Raw genomic sequence first — 15,534 nt, 5'->3', positions numbered from 1 at the left:
AGAATTGACAAAGACAGAGCAGGGGCATATCTGCTTGTGCAGATATGTCCCCACACGTAATATAATGCACCCTGCCTTAGGGATGTATGGCCTGCTGTAAGGGTGACTTACATATATTGCATGCAGTGTTAGAGGACAAGGCACACAGGCTGTGTGCCATGTTGTGTTTTCACTTTTGTCTGCATCAAGACATGCAGCTTGCAATGGCAGTCCGTATATGCTAGGTGAGGAGGACCTTAGTGGGGCACAGTTCATGCTGCAGCCCTTGGTGACCCTCTTTGGTGCCCATACTGTCGGTACAAGGGGTACCATTCACTTGGGACTTAATGGGGCGATGGTATTGCCAACTGGGGAACAACTGTACAGTTTCAGGGTAAGAGATCTGGCACTGGGGACCTGGATAGCAGAAAATGCATCAAATACCAGGTACAAAGTAGGGGAGACCATGTCAAAAAGAGGCACTTTCCTAGAGGGAAGTACTGAGGCGTCCGGGTGCAGAGGTGCTTTTCGGTGTTGGTGCCCTAATGTTATTGTATGAGAAAAGGAACATATACTTTATTTGGGCACTCAGTGACAACTTACAGGACGTTTCTTTTGGAGTTAAGGTAAGTATGGGGCAAGTTCCGAGACAGTACCAACAGGTTACTTTGGGAGGCACAGTGGGGTGGGGGTGTCTTGGGTGACTTAATGTTATTCTATGGCGAAGAAACAGATACTGCATACAGGTAGTTGGCAACGACTTACAGGACTGTTCTTCTGGGCTTGACATGCTTATGGGGCCACACCAACAGGTCACCTCAGGTGGCTCTGGGGTGTCCGGGTGCAGAGGTGTATTGCGGCGTAGGGTGTTTCGTTCACTTCAGTGGAGATGGGTCCAGTCACAAGAAGGCTGTAGGAAGGGACTTGGAGGCCAGTCTTGGAGAACCCACAAGGGGGCTCAACCCTTGAGATCTTTGGGCATGTAGGGACACCGTTGGCCCACTTCTCAGGCTGTGGGGCTTGGGTGCAGTGGTGTCTTGGTGTTGGGATCCGTTTCAGGAGAAACCCGTTCTTGGATGGGACCTTCAGAAAGAGGCTGCTGGCGGCATTGGGAAATCCATAGTTGGCAAACCCTAGGTAGACTTTGTCTCTGGAGGGTTGGGGACCACAATGGCACAGTTGGCCAACTTCAACAGGGGCATGGGGGCAGGGGTGCAGTGGTACTTTCCAGTGTCGGGTTTTGGTGATCCAGAGTCCTTGCACTTCTTGGGTGCCTGCAGGATGCACGGGAGCAGCCCTGCTACTCTACGGGAGTTCCTGGGTCTTGGTTGAAGACTGGAAGCCTCCCTAGGCTTTTAGAGGCACAGGCAGTTGCAGGACAAGTCGTTGTTGGTGTAACTGTCGAGAACAGCAGGTAGGCCGGTGGCCCTGGGACCAAGTCAGCTGCTGGTCTTCTTTTATCTTGCTTTTGCGACTCTTCAGGGTTTGTCTTCTTCTTTCAGGTTCGCATGATCTGATTTCCTGGTGGCAGGGGCTCCCCTAAATACTGAATTTAGGGGCGTCTAGGGGAGTGTTGGGTAGTAGCCAATAGGCTGCCTACCCCTAGGGTCGCTATGCCCCTTATGTGACCACTTCCTGAGGGAAGTGGGCATAACCCTGTCCCAGAGTTCCTACTTCTGCAATCTCTAAGATGGCAGATCTGTACATTTCTTGTCCACATCAGGTAGTCCACCTTAGTGGTGAAACTAGCCTGAAAGTGGGCACGCCTCTCTGACTACTAATTGTTCCACTTGTCCAGGTGCCAAATGGGGAGGGAAGGGGTCAGCATCTCCTTTCTGAGGGAAGCCAGATTTGCATACCGGTGGTAAGGGGGATAACTGGTATTGACCAGTGTCCAGCACATAGACTTAAAATGGCTTCCTGGATCCCTTGCTATGTTTAGGAATCAACAAAGACATAGTAGGGGCATATTTGCTCTTGCATATATGTCACACATATAACATGATGCACCCTGCCTTAGGGCTGGAAGACCTGCTGTAGGGGTGACATGGATGTATTGCATGCAGTGTTAGTGGGCGTGGCACACAAGCTGCGTGCTATGTTGTGTTTTCGGTTTCAGCTGCACCAGAACACGCAGCCTGGAATGGCAGTTTGCATGAGCTAGGTGTGGGGTCCCTGAGGAGGCAGTATACATGCTGCAGCCTTTGGGGACCCTCTGTGGTACCCATGTTCTAGGTACTTGGGGTACTATTTACTAGGGACTTACTGGGGGACTAAGATATTGCACAATTGTATAGTTTTAGGGAAAGAGATTTGACACTGGCGCCCTGGATATAAAGAACCCAGTGCATTTTCAGTCAAAATTGCATCGAATAACAGGCAAAAAGTGGGGGTGACCATGTCAAAAAGGGGTGCTCTCCTACAAATGCCCTTTTGAGTCTACGCAAACCTGCCAACTTGCATGTTTTGAGGGTTTTCACCAGCTCTTCTTTAATCTTTTCCCATACTGAGAAAGTTTAGAAATTTCCTCCTGACAAGAGTCAGAAATTAAACTTTTTCAGTGTTGGGGAAAAAAGTGGTTGGAAGGAAAGTGAACTTGTAAACTCATCAGATTTTTGCATGAGCAAATCTACAAATGTATATTTGCTTGTGATAAATGCTAGTTCACAAAATTTTCTAAGAGTGCAATTTCCTAGTCTACTTCTGTAAATTCTTGTGAATTTATGAAATATGTAAATTTGCACTAATGCAAAGATGTATTCCATGGGTGCACTTTTAGAACTTTCTTTAGAATTGGGCCCCTAATCAGGTCTGGCATTAAAAAAGACCTTTTGCTTTTTTATTAAAATTCTATCTCTGAATATTGGCTCGCTTCACTGTGATTGATTGCAATCTGCCCTCTCACGTGGCACATATTGGCACACAAAGTAGTTCTGTTCAGTGCCAGGAACTACTGTGGCAATCTGTGCTTTTTGAGACCAAAAATATTTTTCCTTTTTGCCAATGTTTGTTACAATAGTGAGGGCCCAACAGCTCCCACAACAATGCAGTTTTACAAAAGCTATGTCAAAACAAGACATGTATTGATTACACCAAAAGACTGACGACCGATGTTGGACCTATTGGCATTTCCAATGCTTGTTTATTTTCATATTTCCATTATGCCATTCCATTATGTATATTTGTTTAGGAACTACTAGTATACATGAACACATTTGACTAAATGATGCTTCAAATAAATGGTTCCTACATTTTCACAGTAGTTTAGCAAAATGTTTTTTTCCAGTTGCATTTTTTGTGAACATTGTAGTTTGAAAGCTAAGAAACCATGACCTTGCTTTCAAGCATCTACTCACATTTGCATCTAGTCAGTGAGCATTCTGGGAGCATTACCTATAGTGTCAAATTGTTAACCTTTCCAGATGTGTGTACACATTTTTTTTAAATTGGAACCACGGTCAGTTGTGCAGTCCGAGGTTGCAAGATTTGTTTGGAACGCTCACCCTGATAATAAAGGTGTTGCATTAATGAACCATAAATACAGCTTTGAAGATCATTAACATATGGATACAAATATTACCTCAACAGCTGACAATTTCCTTCCCGGTAATGTGCTACTGTACATTAGCAGCCAAAAGAATTGTGCTGCAGTGGGTTGGGCCTACTTGCCCCAAGGACAAGATAAACCTGAAAACATGTTGTCCATGACCCCAAACAATATGTCCTGGGCTTCAGGCTGTAGGAATTCCACACCTGAGGATGATTTTTAGGTGCCTGCGTCCTATTTATGGGTCCCCACCCCCAGTTTGATCTCATGATTACAAGAGTGGATAAATATTAGCCATTATTGTCCAGCAGGAACTGGTGTTTAATTAGACCCCTACAGGTGAAAAGGTACATTCAGTTATTAAAATAAGGTTCTTTTTTTTTTTATTATTAAGGTGTCCACTGTGTTAGCTTCCATTTTCCCAGTTTGGATTTGCAGTGATTTAGAATAACCAATTTCTGGCAATCTGAAAACATGAAGACCTGTCCTTGGTTTGAGAAGTTTGCCAATTCTGGGCTAGTCTCAGAAAGAATCTCCCCAGTTTCTGAGGTTTATTTGTCCATGCTTTAGAAATGGCATCAAATACTCTCAAGTAAAAGTAGTTGTGATATTACAGAGTGTAAATGTGTGCATGGTCATTGCTGCATTCCATTTTAAAATTCAGACAGTGTTTGCTCCGTTTATAAGAGGTTTACTAGAGGAATAATAAAATGAAATACTTTTTTTGGAAAGATTGTAAGTTTGTTTGCTGGATATAACATTTTTTTTTTTTTTTTTCCCACCCGTACCAAGACAGCATCATGCAATAATGACACAACCCAGTTAGGTTTCTTTAACAAATCCTTTAGCTCAGTCCTGGGAAGCTTTGACTTAGTCAAAGGAACACGTGTAAAGTATTTACAAGCACCTAAACAACAGTTAAGTAACAAAACTGACACAATAAGAACCCAACAGCCGTTTATAAAAATAGTGTATTGTTATATAACATGAGATACCAAAATGGCAAAAAGCTGTCGAGGGGAACTACAAATATGTTTGCAAAAGGTAGGTAATTTTTCCAGTTAATCTTTGTAATTGCTATTGTGGTTCCTGAGCCAACAGGCTAGCACATCTACAATTCCTCCCTCTCATGGGTTGGCCACAGAGCAAGACCCAGTGCACTACAGGGTAAAAGAAAACAGCAGCATCAGTCCAAAACGTTGTGTGGGAAGAGGTGATCATACAGGCCTGATAGTTTGAATACTGCCATAAATAAGGATTATTCCAAGTAGGAGTTCTGACATTCTCAGAGTCAATCTTGGAACTACCCAGAGGTGACGTGTACGAGACAAAACTAGGACAAAATGTGTGTAGCAAAGAATAGTATAAAGACTTCAATCTACTTGGCCAAGTGGCAGATTTTTTAAATATATAATCAAGCATTTTGTCAGGTTTGGATAAGCGGATTTATTGAACCGCTGATACTAAAAAATAGAGATGTAAGAAATATGATGGGAAAACAGTGTCAGCTTCTGGAGAGTATCCATTATAAGTAGTTTTAGTTTTTTGCCACTCCTTTCTGAAAAAAGGTTTTGCGCAGTTGTGTATATATGTACAAAGTCTATATCTACATATGCATTTGTGTGTACGTTTTACGGGGTGGCAGCTCCCGCTCTGTAGTTACAGCTAGGATGGTGTTTCCATAGAAATGCCTTTTGTGGTATGCTAACGTTGGCTCTGTTTGATTAAGCTTCACAAAACTTTCCAACAAAATGCTATTGTTTTGCTAAGTTTCTTTGTGGAAAATTCTGAGGTGATCCGTCAAGTGAGGGCCACGGAAAAGTAGGTAGCACCAAAATGCAGAATCCCACTGCATTTTCTGTAGATCGTTTTGAAAAGGGCCACAGAGAAAACAGCTGAAAAGAATTACACCAATTTTTTCAGGAGGCTAGGCCTTTGTCCTTAAAATGTGCTTATTGTGTTTTAGTGTAATTCCAATCAGTAGTTTTTGACAACTTAAGGTTCAAACATATTTGTATATTTGGATAGTTGGGTTTGTGAGAGTCTTGCAAGAGTCCAGCATATTAAACAAGCATTTGCAATGCAGTAGGTCTCGCATTTGCTTGAGCATTGTAAATGCCTAACTCTGCTTTTCTTGACATATAAAGTTGTCAACTCTGTCGCATAATTTGGTTGTCTGTGCCATATAATTCTACTGCCCCTGCATATAACTAAAGCACTTCCATTTACCTTCTTCCTCTATCTGCAGCAAAAAATGAAAATATTGCCATTATGTATTAAAAATTTTGTTATTTTGGAGTCCCCCCAACCTAGTGTGGGGGACCCACATGTGACCTAGACAGAAAGAGCAGGTTGTGCTGTGAGTTATGGGCAAAAATGTTTTATCAAAGGAATGCCCCACCAAGGATTATGCTGCGAGTTTCTCAGTGCAGCAAATATTGTACTTTCTAAACTGTAATGCTCAGCACAGCCCCTAGAGGGCACCACATGGTCATGTAACCATATAGTCAGCCCATAGAGAGCATAACCACATGAAAGCAGAATGGCAGAACATAATTGTAGGAAAGTGCCCTCTTTCTTGGCATGGTTACCCCCATTTTCTGCCTGTTGTCAGTGTGTTTGACTGTGTTCACTGGGATCCTTCTAACCAGGACCCCAGTAGTTTTCCCCTGCATCTGCATGCCCCAACTGCAACGACGACCGACTGCGTGGCTCTCCTCTCATCCTAAGCTGCGTGGATCCCGCATCACAGGTGGTGGTCTGGAGTGGTCCCCTTGGTCCTCTCTACCAGCTATCCACCTTTGGTGAAGATAAGCCCTTGCCTTCCCCCGCAGGACAGTACTCCTGTGCACCGCGGCTCTTGCAGCTACCAAGAATTGTTTGTTCCGCTTCCAATGGATCTTCAGGCTTCATGAAGCCCCGGACCACAGCACTCCTTCCTGCAAAGCACAGTCTCCTGCCTGCTGCTCCAGCGACGTGGGACTCCTCTTCAGGTGTGCTGAGTGGGCCTCACTGCGACTCCTGTGCCTGCTGCCAGTGGCTTGCTTGTGGGGGCTGCCTCCTCTTCTTGTGACACTCCCAGCTGCTGAGGGAAACCCTGGACTCCCTCCTTGGGTTGGGTTCCCTGGACCTTGCTGGTCCTTTTCAGCCTTGCAAACCTTCTTCTCCGACTCTTGCATTTGCCAAGGCTTGTTGGTGGTTTCCCAGCACCACTAACTGACTGCATCATGAATGACAACGTGGGACATCTCTTCTGGAACTCCACTTCTGCTCCTGTGCTGCACTGCTGACTTTCTTCGTCCACCGCTGACCTGGTCCAGCATCCACGGAAGAGTGGGTGGTGGCTCCTGCCACAATCGGACACTCCAACTCGAACTGGACTTGGTCCTCTTCCTTTGCATCTCCTCTTCTGTCAAGATCCACATCTGGGTTCTTCCAGTCTTGGTTGGGTCTTGCACAATCCTTGTCCAAAGTCCTCCTGTTGGTTTTGGGGAAAACCAGGTACTTACCTCTGCTCTCCTGGTCGCTGGGGTCACTCTGGTACTCACCTCCTGGGGTTCCTAGTTCCTCCGGCTCCCTTCTACTGACTCCACTTCCTTGGGCGGGGACTGCCTTTCACATTCCACTTTTTTAGTATATGGGTTGGCCCTCCCCTCGGGCCCTCACTGTTTGCTAATGCTTTTACTAATGTCTATTGCTTCCTATGCTATTTACCGATTGCTAATGTGTATATAATAGTGTGTTTATTTACCTCCCAGTTGTGGTATTGCCTAAACAGTATTTTAGTATTTGTGTTAGTATAGTAAAGTACCTTTATTTTTGTAACAGTGTGTGGTTCTTTAGTGTGTGCAAGTGCTTTGTGACTATAGTGGTATTGCATAAGCTTTGCATGTTTCCTAGATAAGTCTTGGCTGCTCATCCACAGCTACCTCTAGAGAGCCTGGCTTCCCCAACACTTTCTACACTTCACTAATAGGGGATAACTGGACCTGGTATAAGGTGATAACACAATAGGTGCTCACCAGGCCAGCTTACTACAACACCTTTATACAGTAGATTTTGAATTTACTTATGTGATCTCCCAAAAACAAAGTCCTTAAATCCAAAGGTATATATTCAGCAGACAGACTGATCCTTCCACATCGAAATCCAAGTGAAAAGTGTCCAGGAGATGGACAAAGCATTGAGAGGAGCCTCTTGGACTGGAGGTTAGGAGTCTCTGGGGCACTTCCTTCCTGTTGGAAAAAAAGGTTTAAAAAAAGGCTTCTCGCACAATAAAACAACTTGAATGGTCCATTGGAGTAGAAAATCCACTGAAAAAAGTTTTTTTTTAGTAGATTTAACTGTTTCTTGAGTAGAGAATCTGCTCGAGGAGGTGCACCCGCGGTTGCTCGCGCACTGTAGTGTAGTGGTGCTGTTGAGGCTGCGAAATCTCACGTTCCCAAGCTGCCTGAGACTATTGTGGCACTTGCTCGCAAGCGGCAAAAACAATTCTTGCGAGTGCTAACGGAAAGAATTCAGTTTCGTGCTGGACGTCAGATTTTGGGAGCTCCGGGTTACTCTGTGTAGTGTGGAGTGCCTCAGTTCTGTGAGTGGAGCACATTTTACTGCCCAGGGTTAGTAATAACCCTCCTAGGTACCCGTAATTTCTGCCATTATTCAGTCCACTGTTCCATTTGATTCCTCATAGTTTAGAGTGTTTGCTTGACAGACTTGTGAAGGAGATAATGTCATGTCTTGCTTCCCTCCTCCCTGACATTTTGTTAGAAATACCTGACATGCACTAAATGATCCTGTTTCTTTCCAAGTAATCTTTATATATATGTTTTTGACAGGAATGGTTGATATAGCATCTTTTTCAACCAACGTCAAAAAGGAGGAAGATTATTCCTTGGACCGCCAGTTCTCTGAGATGAACGGGGGAATCGCTAACTTTGTAGGTGAGTAAATGGTGCTCTGTAACAGTGACCCTCTCCCATTCCAAAAGGTCAGCATTTGTTGTGTAACCGTTGGGTATTGCACTATGCTTGTCTGTTGTGAGTTCACAGGTTTGTTTTGTATTTTTTCCCTCATCCCTCTATTCTGTTTTCTTGTGGGTTATGCATGGGAGCCAGTTTAAGTGATGTCTGCCAGTGTAGCTTATTTCCATAATTCCCATTACCTACACGCCTCAAAACACAAAGGCCCTCAGCCCGCCAAGTTGAAACCGCCGGGCGGCCGCCAATGCAGCCGCACTCCTGCGGGGTCTATTTTGAGACGCAACACAAATGGAGCCGGCGGTGTTGCGGCTGTGCGACGGGTGCAGTTTCACCCATCGCACTTTTTACTGTCTGCTATGCAGACAGTGAAAAGCTGCATGGGGCAGTTCAGGGGCCCCCAGGGGCCCTTCGACTCCCCTTTCCGCCAGCCTTTTCATGGCAGTTCAAACCGCCATGAAAAGGCTGGCGGGAGGGGGACTTGTAATCCCCTGGGCAGTGCTGCAAGCAGCGCTGCCCTGGGGGATTTAAACCGCCGGGACCAATGTGGCGGGAAACCGCCGGTCCCGGCGGTGCGACCGCGGCACTTCCGCCGTGGTCGTAATGCCCAAGTTTGAACCACCAGCCTGTTGGCGGTACAAACTCCAAAACAGCTCTGGCGGTCTTTAACCGCCGGGGTTGTAATGAAGGCCAAAGTCTCAATATAGGGCAGAAAAACAGCAACAGCGTATTACTGGTTTACTTGCTTGCCTACTGGATTTGTGAATCACCCGCATAGCTGAGAGACGTGGCCATAATACGTAACATTCTTCACTACTGATGTGAGGAAATAGGGGTGTTATTATATGGTGGGATTGTGTGACCTAACCGTGTAATGCACTACCAACCCCTTTAGGACCAGCCAGGTTTTGTTTATAAAGTCTTAGCTCAATCCTGGGTCGCTGTTCTCTGTGCAGTCAGGATTGCACAAAGGAACACATATAGAGCATTTAAACAGCACCAAGACAATGCAAAATACACAAGACACCGAAGAAACCCTTAATTTTTGTTTTTTTTATGAGATTCTTATATTTATAGACACCAAAATGAAAAAAGTTTCACTGGAAGGTTCTGGAGATACATAATTTACAAGGTATAGTAAATCAGAGGTTTTCACTTAACTGAAAACAAGCACTGACAAATTTGACACTTTGGGAGCTTTTTCAATAAAGACTTGGGTAAATATCAGTGTGGTCACTTAGAGTTACATTGGGTGACCGTCTCCATCAGGGGGTCAGTCAGGAGGACCAGCAAGGTCTGCAGGGACGGTTACCTTCGCAAGCAAAGCAGTCTTCAGTCCAGTTCCAGTGTCAGTGGCTCCTTGTCATTGACTTTTATGGAGTGGTTCTGATGCTACGATTACAGGATCCTGAAGATGCTCGAGGACGCCGAAGATGCTGTGGGTTGACGGGGTTCTTCCTGGGGCTACTCCTCTGTCCACAGGCTTGGTGTGGCGATCCTGGCCACATGGGTCGGCGTCCCTTGAAGTCCTCCTGAGCTTGGCAGAAGTCAATTCGCCCCTAGACTAAAAGTCTCTTGGTACAGCGGTTTCATTGCTTATCTTCTTTTGGCAGTAACATGCCTTCTGGGCGACCTAGCTTCACTCCGATGATCCTCCTGGGTCCAGCAGACTTGGGCACACAACCATTGAGCATCGGGTCATGGTTCCTTGGGCTGCATGGCAGCGATCTGGGTTACAAAGTTGCCCCACAGACTTTTTCAGCTGTTGTGGCATTGTGCTGTGAACGGGAGGTCAGCAAACTGACCCTTGGTAGTTTCTTGCTTCGGCAGGACAAGGAGTGGATTTGTCCAAGAGCGGGACACAGCAGGCACCGTCCCTTTTCCTGTGCGAGTCACCAAGTACATCAGGTGCTGTCCACATCAGGTGGGACTATCTTCTTCGGGACTCTGGTACAGCAGGGCATTCTTCCTTTGATTCTTTTCAAGTCCAGATCTGAGGTGTGGGTGCCAAGGAGGCCCTTTTAATACCCATAAAATGCCCTCAGAGGAGGTCGTGGTCACTAGGGCTACTAGATTCCCTCCCTCCTGATGACTATTGTGAAGTGTGGCATTTATCTATCCTAGAAGGCTTCTCTCTGTACATTCCCCTCTCTCTGTGCAGATCTCGCTAGCCCAACCCAAAGGGAGTACATACCACTTAAAAACTGGTTTGACAACTGGCTTCCCCTCTGTGTCCCCAGTGCCATTCTGCCTGCCTAAAGAAAACAGCAGCCTCTCCCCTAAGTGTTTGCCATTTGCCCTTCTAAGTATACTTCCTTTGTGAAGCTCATCTTTTGGACCAACGATGTGTGACTTCCTGCCAGGGAGAGGTAACTTCTCGCCCCAGGAGAGCAGAAAGCTGTGCCTTGGACAGACCCCCGTGTGCAGCCATGAGAGGCACCGGATACTTGGGGTAACAAAATATAACTTTTAGAAAGTTGCACACAGCAACAAGTTACATTAATTTCGACTTGAGATTAAGTCTGGCTTAATGTTACGAGTTGTTTCATACCCTAAAATATCGACTTTTGTAGACTCAGTCAGAAGTTAGCAGGGCTGAGGTGTCAGCCTGTAATTCTGCACTTACAATGGGGCTTGTAGCCTTTTCCACAGTAAAGAATGACACTAGCAGGCTTTTACTGTTGGAACATGTTTATCTGGCAGTGTACATGTTCCACTTTCTCATATACAGCAACCTCCTCTAGAGCTCAATAGGCCTACCTTAGAGGTGACATATATATCTTAAAAAGCAAGGATTGAGCTTCGCTATTGTTTTAAACAGCATAGTTGACTTAGCAGTTTAAAACTGCCCTTCCAGTCTGCAGTGACAGACTGGGAGCCATGTTTTACCTTGGCCACACCGAGGCTGACGCAAAAAGTGCTCTAACTTACACACCCTAGATACTCTGGGCATCATATACTATGGACTTAAAAGTATGTTAGTGGGTGCTATTTGGGTATAAGTCATTTAAACCTACTCATTGTAAGGTCTCGCACTGAGGTCTGGTGAGCAGGCTTGTAGACACTTGCAGAGTTGGAAAAGAAAAACAGCGTCAGTCCAAACCTTTACGGGTGATCATACAAAAATAGGCATTTCCTTAGATGGCCCCCCTGCAGACAGAAGGTGAGATGCTACTTTCCCTTATCCTGGTAGTTATCATCTTAATGGAAGAACCTGGAAAAGTCATCTGCATTGGTATGGTCAGTTATTTGTCTGTGTTCTTCTGTAAAATCCATAGCCTGTACGGAAATGGACTCCCTCAGGAGTTTGAGGTTCTGTTCTCTCAACTGCATCAGCCATCTAAGAGGTCTGTGGTCAGTTCAAACTCTAAAGTGAGTCCCAGACAGTTAGGGTCTCAGCTTATCCAGGGACTAAACTGAAGCAAAGACTTGCCTTTCAAAGGCACTCCAACACTGCTCTCTGTGGGAGAGTCTCCTGCTGCTGAAGGCAGCTGACTGATTCTGGCCCAAATCATTCACCCGTGACAACACTGGCCTAACCCCATGTCTGGAAAATGAATTGCTTCCTAAAATCAGGTGCCTTCAGAAGAGGTGCTGAGCACAGAGCTCCTTTGAGGGTATCAAAAGCCTTCTGACACTGCTCATTCCAGATAACTGCTGTTTTTTCTTCAATTAGTGGTGCCACAATGGTACCACAACCCTTTACAAATCTCCTGTAGTACCTAGTGAGGCCAAGAAAGGCTCTGACTTGGGTCTGAGTCTTATGAGCCTCTCAGGCCAGAATCAACCCAGTTGCAGGTTGAAGAGGCTGTACATGGTGACCACCTACTTGTGCATGAAGCATTTCCTTGAGTTGGACCAGGTGATCCTCCCAGGTGGAACTGAATATAGCTATAATATCAAGATATGCTGCACTAAAACTTTCCAGATCTGACAGTCCTCGTTTCACCAACCTCTGGAAGGTGGCAGGTGCATTTTTCAACTCAAAAGGCATCACTTTGAATCGCAAGTGGACTTGAGGTGGCAAAAGCAGACCTCTACTTGGCTCCTAGGTCGAGGGCTATCTGCTAGTAACCTATGGACAGGTCAAAAGTACCCTGATATTTTGCAGCCACATCTTGGTATGTGGTGGCATTTATTTTTGTGACTAGGTCTCTGTAGTCCACACAAAACCTCATCTCAGGGTTCCCTCCTTTGGGATTAGGTTTGGGTGCCAATACCACTGGACGTGGCCATGATTTATTAGAGTGCTCCATCACCCACAACCATGGCATCTTGGCAACCTCAGCCTTAATGCTAGCCCTGAGCTGGTATGCCAATCTTAGTATCTTACTCTTGACAGGCATGTTGTCAGACCTGGGTCAGAAAAAACAACCCAGGAAACTGCTTCAGCAACTGATAGCAGTCACTTTGTTGCTTCTCTGTGCAGGTGAAGGAGAGAGCTACTTTCACAGTACCATCTTGGGCAGAGGAAATCAGTTCAGGGAGAGGCTAACTCTCCTCCATCTGTCACCATCATCACGGTGATGCCTGCCCTGTCAAGATGCAGCTTGAGCCTGTTGACATGGATCACCCTGTGAGGGTTACTGGGAGTATCGAGGTCCTCCAAGTAGGTGACTTCCCCTTCTCTAGGATTGGGTATGGCCCAGCCCATTTATCTTGCAATGCTCTGGATGCTACAGGCTCCAAGACCCACACCCTGACTGGTATTCCACCATTGAAGAAGACTTTTGGTTATACGGATGCCCTCCAAAGCTCTGGGTTGGCCTCTAAAATCTTATTCACCTTTTTCATGTGCTCAGCCATTCTTGAGAGAAGGACTAGCACGTAGTCCATTATGTCTCGCTTGGGCTCCTTGAGGGGTCTCTCCTAGTTCTCTTTCATAAAGCTTCTCATTGCTCCTAGTTTAGAGTCCCTTGCCTCACTGTATACCTTATGGGTACCACTGGCATCCCTTTGTTACTGTCTGACAGGTAACTGTCAGAAGTCCTGAAGAGTGGGGCATGTCCTTTGTCCTTTTCTCGGGTCCTTTCTGGAGGAATCCCCTGCTCTCTTAAGTTCTACCAAATCTGGCAAGTTACTTAGAGAAGCAGTCTCTTCTTCAAGCACCAGTTCTTTCCCCTGGTGGTAAGGCTCATTCTGGGCCTGTAGACTCTTGGAAGGTAGGCGGTCAGCCTTCCTGCCCCTTCCCTTGGCTCTAGGGACCTAGGGCCAGATGTTTAAAAAAAGGCATTAGCGAATCTAAAATAGCGGATTTTAAGAAATCGCTATTTCTGAGTCGCAAAATGCAATGTAACAAAATAGCGAATCAGAAATAGCGATTTATTAAAAATTGCTATTTCCGATTTGTGAGGCCCAAATACCGAATCGCAAAATATTTGCGATTCGGTATTTGATAATCGCAAGTTGCGAAAACGTACACCTGGCACAGCCTGATGACATCACAAGCAGGAAGTGAGTCATCCCAGGTAGGTTGCAGGGGCCACACCCAAAGGAGCAGTGAGAGAGAGACAGCCCAGCCCCAGGGAGCAAGTCTGCGAGCAAGGCAGGACTTCACATCAGCATGGACAACTCTGCAAATGGAAAGGAGAAGGGAGAGAGGAAGCAAAAACTGAAGTTCAGTGAGCAGGAACTGGAGGTGCTCACTGAGGAGGTGGTGATGAGCCATGACCAGCTGTTCAGGAAGAGCTCACTCCAGGTCCCAGAGAGTAAGAAGCGCACTGGGCGGACATACAAACCAAAATCTGCGCAGGGGGGGTTGCGCAGCGCTCAGTGGAGGAGATTAGAAAGAGGTGGTACGACCTGCATTCCCGTGCCAAGGAGAGGGTGGCCAGAAGACTACAGTAGGCAAGGAGCACAGGAGGCGGACCATCCACCCAGACACCCTCCAACCCTATGGAAGACCTGGTGGAGTTGACACTGCTCCCAGAAGCTGTCAGTGGGGTCACTGACATAGACACATCCGGCACACCAAGCACCAGTAAAGGTAAGTGCAATAATGAAATGTAACCTCATATGCGTATGTACAAATGTCCCTTAGGAATTAGCAATTAGTGCAAAGCATTGTGAAAAGTAGTCCATTCCACATCTTAGAAGCGTGCCTTATGGGAGTGGTAGTCCACAACCCTGAGCTGAAAGTAGCACATAGACTGTAATTAAGTAGAGCGATGCCCAGAAGAACACAACACCCAATACATAGTGATATGATGTAACTGTACATTTATTACCATTGTGCAACATTTTGTGATACACACATAAATGACATGCTGCACATTGTCGTCGCAGATGGCCCAGGCCCAGCAGCATCAGCAAGTGACTTTGTGGGGGATGCTGAAACACAGCCTCCATCAGACTCCAACACCAGCGAGTCAGTGAACATTGCGCCAGTCAGACGCAGGGCAAGGCCTGTACCTCTCCCAGATTTGAGCCAGGACTCAGATGACATGTGGGATGAAGGCCACACTCCATCCTCAGACGCAAGATCCACCGTAATGCAGGAGTCCCAGCCCCAGCTTCACTCAACACCCCGCAGGAGGCCTCAGTATGCAGGCACACAGCATGTGGAAGCAGGTGAGGGCCCATCATTCTTCGGTCGCCTGGAATCCTCTATGCTTAAGGTGCAGCGCCTGCAAAATAAGACAATGACGTCAGTGCATAGGCAGATGCAGGCACACAATGCCAACATGGGGGGGCTGCATAGGCAGTTGGAGTGCCTTAATTCAAACATTTCCAAGCTGCATGAGGGACAGATCACAGCAGCCGAAAACACCAGGAAACTGACCAGTGCAGTGAAGGAACTATGTACAGAGATAAGGCATGAGAGAGCCAGCCACCGCAGGCATGAGAGGCGATTCATGAGGATGTTTGGTGGATTCTGTAGATCTGTCAATCGCCTTGCAACATCTACGGCCCTCATATCGCAGTGTGCTGTGGACGCACAGGTGGAGGCAGCGCACAGCAGTCGGGATGTAGCCCAGGGACTGGTCCAGATAACAAATGTTCTGGATACTATGCTGGGTAACCACAGTGCTA

General features: G+C 46.3%; 1 protein-coding gene across 6 annotated transcripts in view; it reads left to right on the top strand.

The window, feature by feature from the left end:
* LOC138248916 (uncharacterized) overlaps positions 1 to 15,534 on the top strand; it is a 240,763-nt gene that overhangs the window by 148,678 nt on the left and 76,551 nt on the right. For 3 of the 6 annotated variants that reach the window (XM_069202900.1, XM_069202899.1, XM_069202898.1), the window contains 2 exons: positions 8,362 to 8,466; positions 14,788 to 15,072. In XM_069202900.1, the coding sequence (XP_069059001.1) occupies positions 8,362 to 8,466; positions 14,788 to 15,072 (390 nt within the window). The remainder of the gene's footprint in view (positions 1 to 8,361; positions 8,467 to 14,787; positions 15,073 to 15,534) is intronic. The other 3 variants (XM_069202903.1, XM_069202904.1, XM_069202902.1) reach the window with 1 other exon arrangement.

This window comes from Pleurodeles waltl, chromosome 8 (assembly GCF_031143425.1).
Source record: "Pleurodeles waltl isolate 20211129_DDA chromosome 8, aPleWal1.hap1.20221129, whole genome shotgun sequence".
Lineage (NCBI taxonomy): Eukaryota > Metazoa > Chordata > Amphibia > Caudata > Salamandridae > Pleurodeles > Pleurodeles waltl.
The sequence above is the reverse complement of the archived record's forward strand: the minus strand, read 5'-3'. Positions and strand labels throughout refer to the sequence as shown.